Source organism: Grus americana (genome assembly GCF_028858705.1).
Source record: "Grus americana isolate bGruAme1 chromosome 32 unlocalized genomic scaffold, bGruAme1.mat SUPER_32_unloc_1, whole genome shotgun sequence".
NCBI classification, from domain to species: Eukaryota; Metazoa; Chordata; class Aves; order Gruiformes; family Gruidae; genus Grus; species Grus americana.
Window position 1 is genome coordinate 65199 of NW_026561312.1, and position 13468 is coordinate 78666.

The window sequence follows — 13468 nt, forward strand, 5'->3', positions numbered from 1 at the left end:
CTCAACATAGAGTCTCATGTCACTCTCGGCAAAAATTTACCTCCACGCTCCAAACTGGAAACGTCGAGCCCCTGCTCCCAGGCCAAAGGTGCCAGCCCCAAAAGGGATGCCTGGCCTCAAACCTCCCACACCGGCCCTCGCACAGCCCCACTCGCATTGGGGCTGCGGGCTCGCCTAGCCGCGCAAGGCCTCAACATAGAGTCTCACGTCACTCTCGGCAAAAATTTACCTCCACGCTCCAAAATTTTTAACGTCGAGGCCCTGCTCCCAGGCCAAAGGTACCAGCCTCAAAAGGGATGCCTGGCCTCAAACCTCCCACACCGGCCCTCGCACAGCCCCACTCGCATTGGGGCTGCGGGCTCGCCTAGCCGCGCAAGGCCTCAACATAGAGTCTCACGTCACTCTCGGCAACAATTTACCTCCACGCTCCAAAATTTTTAACGTCGAGGCCCTGCTCCCAGGCCAAAGGTGCCAGCCCCAAAAGGGATGCCTGCCCTCAAACCTCCCACACCGGCCCTCGCACAGCCCCACTCGCATTGGGGCTGCGGGCTCGCCTAGCCGCGCAAGGCCTCAACATAGAGTCTCACGTCACTCTCGGCAACAATTTACCTCCACGCTCCAAACTGGAAACGTCGAGCCCCTGTTCCCAGGCCAAAGGTACCAGCCCCAAAAGGGATGCCTGGCCTCAAACCTCCCACACCGGCCCTCGCACAGCCCCACTCGCACTGGGGCTGTGGGCTCGCCTAGCCGCGCGAGGCCTCAACATAGAGTCTCACGTCACTCTCGGCAAAAATTTACCTCCACGCTCCAAAATTTTTAACGTCGAGCCCCTGCTCCCAGGCCAAAGGTGCCAGCCCCAAAAGGGATGCCTGGCCTCAAACCTCCCACACCGGCCCTCGCACAGCCCCACTCGCATTGGGGCTGCGGGCTCGCCTAGCCGCGCAAGGCCTCAACATAGAGTCTCACCTCACTCTCGGCAAAAATTTACCTCCACGCTCCAAACTGGAAACGTCGAGGCCCTGCTCCCAGGCCAAAGGTGCCAGCCCCAAAAGGGATGCCTGCCCTCAAACCTCCCACACCGGCCCTCGCACAGCCCCACTCGCACTGGGGCTGCGGGCTCGCCTAGCCGCGCAAGGCCTCAACATAGAGTCTCACGTCACTCTCGGCAAAAATTTACCTCCACGCTCTTAAATATTTAACGTCGAGGCCCTGCTCCCAGGCCAAAGGTGCCAGCCCCAAAAGGGATGCCTGCCCTCAAACCTCCCACACCGGCCCTCGCACAGCCCCACTCGCATTGGGGCTGCGGGCTCGCCTAGCCGCGCAAGGCCTCAACATAGAGTCTCACGTCACTCTCGGCAAAAATTTACCTCCACGCTCCAAACTGGAAACGTCGAGCCCCTGCTCCCAGGCCAAAGGTGCCAGCCCCAAAACGCATGCCTGGCCTCAAACCTCCCACACCGGCCCTCGCACAGCCCCACTCGCATTGGGGCTGCGGGCTCGCCTAGCCGCGCAAGGCCTCAACATAGAGTCTCACGTCACTCTCGGCAAAAATTTACCTCCATGCTCCAAACTGGAAACGTCGAGGCCCTGCTCCCAGGCCAAAGGTGCCAGCCCCAAAAGGGATGCCTGCCCTCAAACCTCCCACACCGGCCCTCGCACAGCCCCACTCGCATTGGGGCTGCGGGCTCGCCTAGCCGCGCAAGGCCTCAACATAGAGTCTCACGTCACTCTCGGCAACAATTTACCTCCACGCTCCAAAATTTTTAACGTCGAGGCCCTGCTCCCAGGCCAAAGGTGCCAGCCCCAAAAGGGATGCCTGGCCTCAAACCTCCCACACCGGCCCTCGCACAGCCCCACTCGCATTGGGGCTGCGGGCTCGCCTAGCCGCGCAAGGCCTCAACATAGAGTCTCACGTCACTCTCGGCAAAAATTTACCTCCACGCTCCAAACTGGAAACGTCGAAGCCCTGCTCCCAGGCCAAAGGTGCCAGCCCCAAAACGCATGCCTGGCCTCAAACCTCCCACACCGGCCCTCGCACAGCCCCACTCGCACTGGGGCTGCGGGCTCGCCTAGCCGCGCAAGGCCTCAACATAGAGTCTCACGTCACTCTCGGCAAAAATTTACCTCCACGCTCCAAACTGGAAACGTCGAGCCCCTGCTCCCAGGCCAAAGGTGCCAGCCCCAAAACGCATGCCTGGCCTCAAACCTCCCACACCGGCCCTCGCACAGCCCCACTCGCATTGGGGCTGCGGGCTCGCCTAGCTGCGCAAGGCCTCAACATAGAGTCTCACGTCACTCTCGGCAACAATTTACCTCCACGCTCCAAACTGGAAACGTCGAGGCCCTGCTCCCAGGCCAAAGGTGCCAGCCCCAAAAGGGATGCCTGCCCTCAAACCTCCCACACCGGCCCTCGCACAGCCCCACTCGCATTGGGGCTGCGGGCTCGCCTAGCCGCGCAAGACCTCAACATAGAGTCTCACGTCACTCTCGGCAAAAATTTACCTCCACGCTCCAAACTGGAAACGTCGAGGCCCTGCTCCCAGGCCAAAGGTACCAGCCCCAAAAGGGATGCCTGGCCTCAAACCTCCCACACCGGCCCTCGCACAGCCCCACTCGCATTGGGGCTGCGGGCTCGCCTAGCCGCGCAAGGCCTCAACATAGAGTCTCACGTCACTCTCGGCAAAAATTTACCTCCACGCTCCAAACTGGAAACGTCGAGTCCCTGCTCCCAGGCCAAAGGTGCCAGCCCCAAAAGGGATGCCTGCCCTCAAATCTCCCACACCGGCCCTCGCACAGCCCCACTCGCATTGGGGCTGCGGGCTCGCCTAGCCGCGCAAGGCCTCAACATAGAGTCTCACGTCACTCTCGGCAAAAATTTACCTCCACGCTCCAAACTGGAAACGTCGAGCCCCTGCTCCCAGGCCAAAGGTGCCAGCCCCAAAAGGGATGCCTGGCCTCAAACCTCCCACACCGGCCCTCGCACAGCCCCACTCGCATTGGGGCTGCGGGCTCGCCTAGCCGCGCAAGGCCTCAACATAGAGTCTCACGTCACTCTCGGCAACAATTTACCTCCACGCTCCAAACTGGAAACGTCGAGCCCCTGCTCCCAGGCCAAAGGTGCCAGCCCCAAAAGGGATGCCTGGCCTCAAACCTCCCACACCGGCCCTCGCACAGCCCCACTCGCATTGGGGCTGCGGGCTCGCCTAGCCGCGCAAGGCCTCAACATAGAGTCTCACGTCACTCTCGGCAAAAATTTACCTCCACGCTCCAAACTGGAAACGTCGAGCCCCTGCTCCCAGGCCAAAGGTGCCAGCCCCAAAAGGGATGCCTGGCCTCAAACCTCCCACACCGGCCCTCGCACAGCCCCACTCGCATTGGGGCTGCGGGCTCGCCTAGCCGCGCAAGGCCTCAACATAGAGTCTCACGTCCCTCTCGGCAAAAATTTACCTCCACGCTCCGAAATTTTTAACGTCGAGCCCCTGCTCCCAGGCCAAAGGTGCCAGCCCCAAAAGGGATGCCTGGCCTCAAACCTCCCACACCGGCCCTCGCACAGCCCCACTCGCATTGGGGCTGTGGCCTCCCCTCACCACCTAACAGCCCCCTACATCTCTCTCTCCCCAACAGTCCTGTCCATACAGGTCAGAACTTAGAGATCAGGAGAGGGAAGCCAGCAGACAGGCACAGGGCAAAGGACCTTGGAAGAGTCCTGGGGGGCAGAGCAGAGGGACACACTGCAGACAGAGACAGCTTGCTGCACAGACACAGAGGCAGAAATGCATTTGTCAGAAGCCATGAGGGCAGAATGAAATCCCAGCAGGTGGGGTAGCAGACCAGGAGAGGCAGAGAAAGGCCAAGTGGAAGGCAGCAGGGTACAGGGCAGCATTGGCAGAAGAGCAACGATCTTGGGGGATCCGGCCAGGCGGAAAGGGAGCTGGAGGCAGGGAGAGGAAGGAGGCAGGCAGAGATCTGGAGAAGCACGGCAGGGATGGGCCCGCACACACGACTCACCCCACCTCCTGGCACCCACGGGAGACCTTCAGCACCCCGAGGCCTCTCTCTGCCTCCGCCCCTTGCTCCTCCACAGTGCCGGCTGCCCGACCCTCACCCACCCAGGAGCAGGTGGCGGGTGCCTCCACGCTCCTCTCCCACCAGGCTTCCCGGACGCACGGCAACTCCCACGCGCGGCCGACGGAGGCACCGATCTCCCGGCGCTGTGTGCTGGTGGTGCGTGAAGTCGGGCATTGCTGGGAGGGATCCTTCCTTGCCACGGGGACCGGCTGCTCCTTGCTGGAGGCAGCTGCCTGTGGCGGAAGCCCCTTCCCTTCCCTTCTCCATTCCCTTCTCCCTTGCCTTCCCTCCTAGGCCAGCTGGCAAGGGCAGGCAAGGGCAGGCAGCCCCCTCCCCAGCTAGAGCCCTTGGCCCAGCAGGGCCAGCCCCAGCCTCAGGGGCTGCACAAAGAGCTGCCCTGGCCCTTGCCCACCTCCAGCCTTTGGAAAACCTGGGCTGCCCAGCCCCAGCCTCATGGCACCCACCTGGGCTGCCCAGCCCCAGCACACAGCTGGGAAGCTTTGTTCCTTCAGGCACATCACAAAGTCGAGCAGGGACTTGGCTACAACACTCAGTGCCCAAAGTTTCCAGCATGAAACCTCCCTCAGCGGCACTTTCACAGCCCCACTGACAGCGGGGCTGCAGACTCGCCCAGCTGCCTAAACAGTCCTAACAACGCCTTACGTCTGTCTGGCTGTCTACCAGAGTCCAGCTTCGAAAGAGGGCAGGGGGAGCAGAAGGATGGCCCACAAACCCCCCAGGTCAGTGCAGCGGGGGGATCTCAGCCCCAGCCCCGGCCATCCTCCGCCTGTTACCTACAGGGATGTGGCATCAGCGGGAGCGGCTGCGAGCATCGGTACCAGCTCCGAGCAGCCGGGCTGCCTGGGCTCTGCTTTGTTCTTGGGTCCCACAGCCCCAGCCCCTTCCTGTGTGTCCCCCGTCCCTTCCCACACATTGTCGGGCTTGGCCACCCTAGGCCCCCCCTCCCAGCACCCTCCCATCCCATCCCATCCCACCCCATCCCACTCCATCCCACAGTCCCTGGCTCCACTGCAGCACCAAACCCCAGAGCAGCAGCAGCAGCAGCCACAGCAATCAATCTTGCTAAATATCACCCTAAAAGAGCCCCAGGTGGGGAAATTCTTTCTCCACTCAGAAGGTTCCTCTGCTGCTGCCCCTAAAGCCCCTCGGTTACCAAGATGCTTTCCCACACTCAGCCCCATCCCTGTGATTATGGGATAATGGCCTGGGGGCCATTCCCAGAGCTGGGGAGAGGGACGAGGGAGAGCCCCATCTACCCCAGGGCTGTCGGGGAGCCGGGACCCAGAGCTGGACTGGGGAGCAGCATGGGGTGGGGTGGGCAGAAGGAGGACCTGCAAATCATCTGAAGGACTGAAAACTCAGTCTGCAAATGCCTTTTGCGGGCAGGCAGGAATCAGGACCAAAAGCCCCCAGGAACCAGCACGGCCACACTCCATGGTCACCCACAAAGCTTTATTGAAGGCCATGGTGCTGTGCCTGGGCAGGGTGGGCTTGGGCAGGGCAGAGAGGGACATGTGCTGCTGCGGGATGGAGGAGAGGAGAGCGGGCAGTGTCTGCAGCAGGGCAGGGGCTGTCCGGGGCTGCGGTGGGGATGGAAGGGGGGCAGATGGTGCAGGAGGTGCTGTCCCTCAGGCACAGTTCAGTATTGCATGTCCCCACCCAAAACCAGGGTCGGATGATCTCTGCATTGAAGGAGGCTGGTGGGAAAGTGAAGATCTCGACCCCGCTGTCGGCATCGATGAAAGTCACCAGCCCCTGCGTGCAGTCCAGACAGACCCAGAGTCTCCTGGGGATGGGGATCGGGGACAGGGAGGTGCGAGGAGAGGTGAGAGACTCAAACTGCCCTAACCTGTGCCCCACCCCCCAGACCCCTATTGCAGGGCTCAGCTCCAGATACCAATTCCTGTGCACAGAGTCCCTGGCCACCCCCACACCCCACCAGGAATCACCTCCCACCTCCCCCTTCACCTCCACCTCCCAGCAGTGCCTCCCCTCCCTGAACCCCTCCTGGCCCAGCACACAGCGCCAATACATAAATCTCTCAGGGGTGTCGGGCAGGTCCTGCCGCGCTCTTCCCCTTCTCACACTTCTCCCATCCGCTGACAGGACAAGTTCAGGATGAGCCGAGTCTGGATCGAGGGTCACCACGTCTGCAGGGGACAGGAGGAGCCAGAGCATCAGGGGCAGAGCTGCGTCGTGGGCAGGGTTTGAGCACCCTGGGGCCAGGCTCTGCCCCACGGGGCAGCACACGGGGCATCTCCTTCCTCCTAGAGATGCCCATGACGGGGCCGGCCCCAGCACGGCCACGGCCCAGCTGGGTCCCCTGGGAAAAGGCAACGGTGGGGCTGCAGCCCCAGCAGGGAGGAGCAGCCTGGGGAGGCAGTGGCTGGGTCTGGGCAGTGCACGGGCTCTCAGGGGGGTGGCAGAGGGCTCCTCTTGGCCCCAGCGATGCCACTCACAATGCCTTGGAAAGGCAAGAAAAGGGGCTGGAGAACAGGCTAGTGCCCTGCTCGGGGGTGTCTGAGTCACCAAACACACCCAGGCACGGCCAGTCCCGGGCACTGCCCAGCCCAGATGCCCCTTGCACACAAGCACAGGGAGGAGAACCACCCAGAATGGCACTAAAATACAGGATTACCTGGATTGTGGGGAAGCAGAAACTTTCTCCAGGCTAGAAGGAGAGACAAGAGCTGGTCACATCCCCCAGCCGGTCCCCAGCACCTCTGGGCAGGGCAGAGGGTCCAGGCGTGGGCTGGTGTCCCCGAGCTGCCCACCCTGCCAGGCACATCGCCTTGGGCTTTCCCAGAGCTGGGGGATGCAGGGATGGAGATGACGGGCAAGGAGGGAAAGGGCGAACGCAAAGCACCTGGGACAGCACCCCACGCTGTGATGGAGCTCACAGACACTCACCCAGTGCTGCATCTCGTTCCTCTGTAAAGCAAGAGCAAAAGGATTAAATCTCCAGAGGAGACAGCTGCTCATCCCATGGCTGCCTCCACAGCACTAGACAGAGTTGCACTTTGGGAAGTGCAAAAAAACCCCCAAACCCCAGGGAATGGCTCCCTGCCAGCCCATCCCCCCATCAGCCCACCCAGGCACTCTGGAGTTCAGCCGTAACTTCAGGAGCCATCCAAACCCACGTCCCTCCCAGGGGGGCTCCTTTGCCAGCAGGTTTTGCTGGGGGAAGGGGCCACAAGGACTCACCCAGCTCTCGGGACTGCAGCACTGAAAAGCAAAGGCAGAGGAAGAGGGGGTCAGGACAGCAGCTGGCTTCATCCCTGGGAACATCTCAAGAGGGTCTCTTGCACCTTCCCACCAGCCAGAGATGGTCTGGCCGTGCTCCCTGTCCTCAAGCCCACAACCCGCCGTGTCCTTGTCCCTTTCCTTCCTTTGCCCAAAGAGCTTTTTGGTGAAGGCAAAACATTCTTCTGACACCACTTACCTTTCCTTCTCCACAGATAAGCACCGAGGCCAAGGAACACAGCTGAAAGCACAAGGAGCACCTGCACACCAACCATCCAGGGACGGGCATTGTGGAAAAAGGGAGCTGAGAAACAAAACCATCAGCAGGAAAAGGGATGGTTTTACAGTCCCATGTTTGAGCAGCAGAAGAACAAAAAGACAAACGCCCCAAGGCTGTGAAGGTGCACACCCCTCCCGTGCCCCCACACCCCACACCTTGCACCGCGAACCCCAGATCAAAGCTGCTCAAAGCAACGCAGCAAACCCCAGCCCTGCTGCCGGCACCGCAGGGTCTGGCTGCCATCGTTGCACCTGAGATGTGCAGGGACGTCTCCTGCTCCTGGTTGAGGCGGATGCTTCTGACCACACAGGACCATTTCCCACGTCTGTTCCCATTGGTCACAATGATGATGCCTTCGACGTCAAAGAGGCCCCTCTCATCCGAGGAATGTCTCTGGGAGACCGAGGGGAGATGCTGCCCATCGGGATCTCTCCACAGCACCTCCGGTAGTGGGTACCAGCCGGCCCATCGACACACCACCTGGATGCCTCCGTCCTCGTAAGCCTCCAGGGAGAGCTGAGGGACAGAGCCTGTGGCTGGGGAAGAGCCCGTGGTTGTTGTCAGTGTGGGATGGACTCAACTCAAAGGTGATGACCGAATCCAATACCAAACACATCACGGGGCCCACCAGTGCTACAGGACCGGCCACCAAAACCACCCCAACTTGTGCGGGAACTGCAGAGCATTGATGCCAAACGACCCCAGATCTCCCACAAAACAGCCCGGCAGAGCAAGACCCAGCTGCCGAGCTTCAGCACCTCAAGGCAGCGTCTGCACCGACCCGTCTTTGTTGAAGAAGCCCTAACGCTTCCAGACAACGTGCCAGGTCTCCTACGGCACAAAGGGCAAAGCCAAAGCAAAGATCCAGCTGCTCAGAGCCAGGAAGAGATCTCTTCCCAACTCCACCCCTAACAGCGTCAGGTCCCAGCCTTGGCTTGGCTGGCAGTCCCGGATCTGAGCCCAAGGAGCTGCTCAGCACCTTGTCCCCAGGGCCACGGACACCCGCACCAGCCCCTGCAAACACCACACCCACCACAAACCTTCCACTTCCAGATCCACCGTAGCTTCTCCATAAGAGTCACCATCTGTCACAGTGCAGACGTACTGACCATCGTCAGAGGGTCTCAACGCAGAGATTCGCAAGTCCAGGCGTCCACGGGAGAGACCATCCCTGACCAACTCTGTCCTCCCAACATATTCCTCCATCTGCTCCCTATAAAGGTCCTCTCCATTTCGGTAGTGGTGCACCGTTTCAGAGAATGGATGCCGGATCCACCTGATGTCCAAGCTCCGAGCCTCCACGCTGGGGGACAAGTGACATGGCAGCACGACGTCCTGCCCCACAGTCGCCTGGAGAGTGTGGCCTGGTCCCACCACTCTGAAGTCAGCTTGGTGATGGAGAAGGACACAGAGACACAGAGATTGTGCCTACGTTAATTTAGGGGTGTTGCATGGCAAGGGGTGAGCTTGGCGTGACCTTGGTGCACGCTCCATCCCACGGGCGTTGCTTTGCCCTCCCCATGGTCCAAAGACACTGGAGAAAGTGGTGAGGGAGTGGGAGGACTGGAAGGAGAAGGAGGTTTCCTGGGAGCGGGAACGTGCTCCAGAAAACGACCTCCACCCCAGCCAGCCCTGCTGCAAGCCAGAAACGTTTGAGGGGAGCGCTGCAGGATGGGACCAAAGGTGCCCCCAGGGCAAGGGACGCATTGCAGAAAGAGCCCAAGGGAAAGCAAAACCCATGCGGGGCCCAGCTCTGGGCTGGGCTCCCCCCACTCCATGGCAGCTCCCCTGCCCCACAGCTGCCCCCCAGAGTGGGCAAAAGCCTCCCCCCAGCCCTGCAGGATCCCTACCTGATCCCAGCCGCAGGACGTGCAGAGTCACCAAATAACTCAGGAGGCCCCCGGGGCTCGCAGGGAGCCACATGTGCGTCCGGAGCTGGAGAAGAGGGAGGGGAAGGGAGGCAGAGGGAGGGCGATGGGGGGTTACAGCTGGTGGAGAGGGGATGGGGAAGAAGGGCTGCATGTGCCCCCAAAGAGGCTCCAGCAATCCCACCAACCTTCCTGCACCAGCACCCCCATTGCTCCAGTGCAGGACAGGACCGCATACGGCTCCCCGGTGCAGCCCCCTGCTCTGCCCCACTCCCCCTCACCAGCATTTATTGCAAATCCCTGACAAGACTCTAAAGGAAAGGAAATATTCTAAATCCCCTGCAGAAAGACAAGTCACTCACCAGACGGGCACGAGTTACAGGAGTCACCAGGCTGCTCAGTTTCCGTTTCCGAATTCCTGCCTGTGGGGTGATGTCCCAGGTTTGCATGGCATGGTTTTTGTTAGCGGGGGGCTACCTGGGTGGCTTCTGCAAGAAGGTCCTAGAAGCTTCCCCTGTGTCTGAGAGAGCCGATGGCAGTTGGCTCCAAGACGGACCCACTGCTGTGCAAGGCCAAGCCCATCAGCGATGGGTGGTGGTGGTGGTAGCGCCTCTGGGACAACAGAGATAAGAAGGAGAGGAAAAAAAAAAAGGAGCAAGAGCTGTTGCAATGAGATTAAGATGTGAGAAACTCTGCAGACACCCACGTAGGTGCAGAAGGAGGGGCAGGAGGTTCTCCAGGCGCTGGAGCAGAGATCCCCCTGTAGCCCGTGGTGAAGACCATGGTGAGGCAGGCTGTCCCCCTGCAGCCCATGGCGGAAGGATGAGGGGGTGTAGAAATTCCACCTGCAGCCCATGGAGGACCCCATGCCAGAGCAGGTGGTGGCACCTGGAGGAGGCTGTGAGCTCTTGGGAAACCCTCAGTGGAGCAAGTTCCTGGCAGGACCTTTGGTCCCATGCAGAGAGGAGCCCACGCCAGAGCAGGTTTGCTGGCAGGACTTGTGCCCCCGTGGGGGACCCCACGCTGGAGCAGTTTGCTCCTGAAGGTCTGCACCCCATGGGAGAGACCATGCTGGAGCAGGTGAAGAACGGCAGCCCATGGGAAGGACTCACTTTGGAGAAGTTGGTGGAGGACTGTCTCCCATGGGAGGGACCCCACGCTGGAGCAGAGGCAGAGTGTGAGGAGTCTTCCTCTGAGGAGGAAGGAGCAGCAGACAAGGTGTGATGAACTGACCACAGCCCCCATTCCCCATCCCCCTGTGGTGCTGGGCTGGAGTAGGTAGAAATCGGGAGTGAAGTTGAGTTCAGGAAGATGGGAGGGGTGAGGGGAGGCGTTTTAAGATTTGGTTTTAGTTCTCATTGCTCTACTCTCTTTTGCTCGGTAATAAATTAGATGAATTATTTCCTCTACGATGAGTCTGTCATCTGCCCATGATGGTAACTGCTGAGTCATCTGTTCCTGTCCTTATCTCGCCCCACCAGCCTTTCCTTATGCTTTTCTCCCCTGTCTAGTTAAGAAGGAGGGGGAGTGATGGAGTCACAAAATAAACCTCCAAGCACAAAACAAAAAGGGAAACCAACAGCCTCCCCACTCCCACCTGGATGGGAGCTGCTGAAGGTGGCTTTTCCCGGAGCTGCACCTCTCCCGGCAGCCTGTGCTGGGGAACAGCACCAGGACAGGTTTGGCACCCAGAAATACCTGTTTCCTTTCCCAAAAAGGGCTGATTGTCTTGTGCATGAGCACTGTCGCTGAAGCAATGAGGAAACCCCCAACCAGACCCCAGGGAATTGTCCACCTGAGCCAGTTGCACTGGGTCCATCTCTTGGGGTTCTTTGGTGTTTCAGGACATTGGTGTTTTCCGGAGGAAAAGGCAGGAGGCCCTCAGTCCTCGGAAAGGAAAAAGGAGAAAAAGAAAGGCACAAGAAGGCTGTTTGTTGGGGGCGATGGTGCAAAGCTTCGAGCTTTGACTGGACAAGTTGGGAATGAGCCGAGTTTGGCTGATTTGGGATTTCAAAATGTAAACGTCGAGCCGCTGCTCCCAGGCCAAAGGTGCCAGCCCCAAAAGGGATGCCTGGCCTCAAACCTCCCACACCGGCCCTCGCACAGCCCCACTCGCATTGGGGCTGCGGGCTCGCCTAGCCGCGCAAGGCCTCAACATAGAGTCTCACGTCACTCTCGGCAAAAATTTACCTCCACGCTCCAAACTGGAAACGTCGAGGCCCTGCTCCCAGGCCAAAGGTGCCAGCCCCAAAAGGGATGCCTGCCCTCAAACCTCCCACACCGGCCCTCGCACAGCCCCACTCGCATTGACGCTGTGGGCTCGCCTAGCCTCACAAGGCCTCAACATAGAGTCTCACGTCACTCTCGGCATAAATTTACCTCCACGCTCCAAACTGGAAACGTCGAGGCCCTGCTCCCAGGCCAAAGGTGCCAGCCCCAAAACGCATGCCTGGCCTCAAACCTCCCACACCGGCCCTCACACAGCCCCACTCGCATTGGGGCTGCGGGCTCGCCTAGCCGCGCAAGGCCTCAACATAGAGTCTCACGTCACTCTCGGCAAAAATTTACCTCCACGCTCCAAACTGGAAACTTCAAGCCCCTGCTCCCAGGCCAAAGGTGCCAGCCCCAAAAGGGATGCCTGGCCTCAAACCTCCCACACCGGCCCTCGCACAGCCCCACTCGCATTGGGGCTGCGGGCTCGCCTAGCCGCGCAAGGCCTCAACATAGAGTCTCACGTCACTCTCGGGAAAAATTTACCTCCACGCTCCAAACTGGAAACGTCGGGCCCCTGCTCCCAGGCCAAAGGTGCCAGCCCCAAAACGCATGCCTGCCCTCAAACCTCCCTCAGCGGCCCTCGCACAGCCCCACTCACATTGGGGCTGCGGGCTCGCCTAGACGAGCAAGGGCTCAACATAGAGCCTTACGACCCTCTCCACCAAAAATAAGCGTCCACACTGAAAAATGTGAACGTCCAGCCCTAGCTCCCAGGCCAAAGGTGCCAGCCCCAAAACGCATGCCTGCCCTCAAACCTCCCTCAGCGGCCCTCGCACAGACCCACTCACACTGGGGCTGCGGGCTCGCCTAGACGAGCAAGGGCTCAACATAGAGCCTTACGACCCTCTCCACCAAAATTCAGCGTCCACACTGAAAACTGTGAACGTCCAGCCCTAGCTCCCAGGCCAAAGGTGCCAGCCCCAAAACGCATGCCTGCCCTCAAACCTCCCTCAGCGGCCCTCGCACGGACCCACTCACACTGGGGCTGCGGGCTCGCCTGTCCGAGCAAGGGCTCAACATAGAGCCTTACGACCCTCTCCACCAAAATCAGCGCCCATGCTCAAAATGGTAAACGTCCAGCCCTAGCTCCCAGGCCAAAGGTGCCAGCCCCAAAACGCATGCCTGCCCTCAAACCTCCCTCAGCGGCCCTCGCACAGCCCCACTCACACTGGGGCTGCGGGCTCACCTAGACGAGAAAGGGCTCAACATAGAGCCTTGCGACCCTCTCCACCAAAATCAGCGTCCATGCTCAAAACTCTAAACGTCCAGCCCTAGCTCCCAGGCCAAAGGTGCCAGCCCCAAAACGCATGCCTGCCCTCAAACCTCCCTCAGCGGCCCTCGCACAGACCCACTCACATTGGGGCTGCGGGCTCGCCTAGATGAGCAAGGGCTCAACATAGAGCCTTACGACCCTCTCCACCAAAAATCAGCGTCCACACTGAAAAATGTGAACGTCCAGCCCTAGCTCCCAGGCCAAAGGTGCCAGCCCCAAAACGCATGCCTGCCCTCAAACCTCCCTCAGCGGCCCTCGCACAGACCCACTCACACTGGGGCTGCGGGCTCGCCTAGATGAGCAAGGGCTCAACATAGAGCCTTGCGACCCTCTCCACCAAAAATCAGCGTCCATGCTCAAAACTCTAAACGTCCAGCCCTAGCTCCCAGGCCAAAGGTGCCAGCCCCAAAACGCATGCCTGCCCTCAAACCTCCCTACAGG

At 60.4% G+C, this 13468-nt stretch overlaps 1 protein-coding gene across 3 annotated transcripts; it reads right to left on the reverse strand.

Annotated features, from left to right (window-relative positions):
- Positions 1–6851: 6851 nt before the first annotated feature.
- Positions 6852–11464, reverse strand: LOC129200110 (butyrophilin subfamily 1 member A1-like). Of its 3 annotated transcripts, none has more exons than XM_054811365.1 (8): positions 10593–10774; positions 9843–10092; positions 9463–9547; positions 8653–9000; positions 7864–8148; positions 7532–7636; positions 7294–7314; positions 6852–7020 (listed from the first exon to the last, which is right to left on the reverse strand). In XM_054811365.1, exons 2-8 carry the CDS (start codon positions 9927–9929, stop codon positions 6986–6988), a joined length of 966 nt encoding a protein of 321 aa, XP_054667340.1. In that variant the 5' UTR covers positions 9930–10092; positions 10593–10774; the 3' UTR covers positions 6852–6985. The 3 variants fall into 3 exon arrangements, with proteins under 3 accessions (XP_054667340.1, XP_054667338.1, XP_054667339.1); XM_054811363.1 differs by adding an exon at positions 11276–11464 and having other exon boundaries at positions 6879–7314; positions 10593–10672; XM_054811364.1 differs by having other exon boundaries at positions 6879–7314; positions 9843–10090.
- Between the last annotated feature and the right edge of the window lie 2004 nt (positions 11465–13468).

What these genes read in the sequence shown, in the direction of transcription:
- LOC129200110 (XM_054811363.1), bottom strand. Translation starts at nt 9,929, where the DNA reads ATGCAAACCTGGGACATCACCCCACAGGCAGGAATTCGGAAACGGAAA. An exon ending in GGTGGATCTGGAAGTGGAAG is followed by an intron (nt 8,149 to 8,652) that starts GTTTGTGGTGGG and finishes GCTCTTCCCCAG; the next exon opens with CCACAGGCTCTGTCCCTCAG. An exon ending in GACGTCCCTGCACATCTCAG is followed by an intron (nt 7,637 to 7,863) that starts GTGCAACGATGG and finishes TTTGTTTCTCAG; the next exon opens with CTCCCTTTTTCCACAATGCC.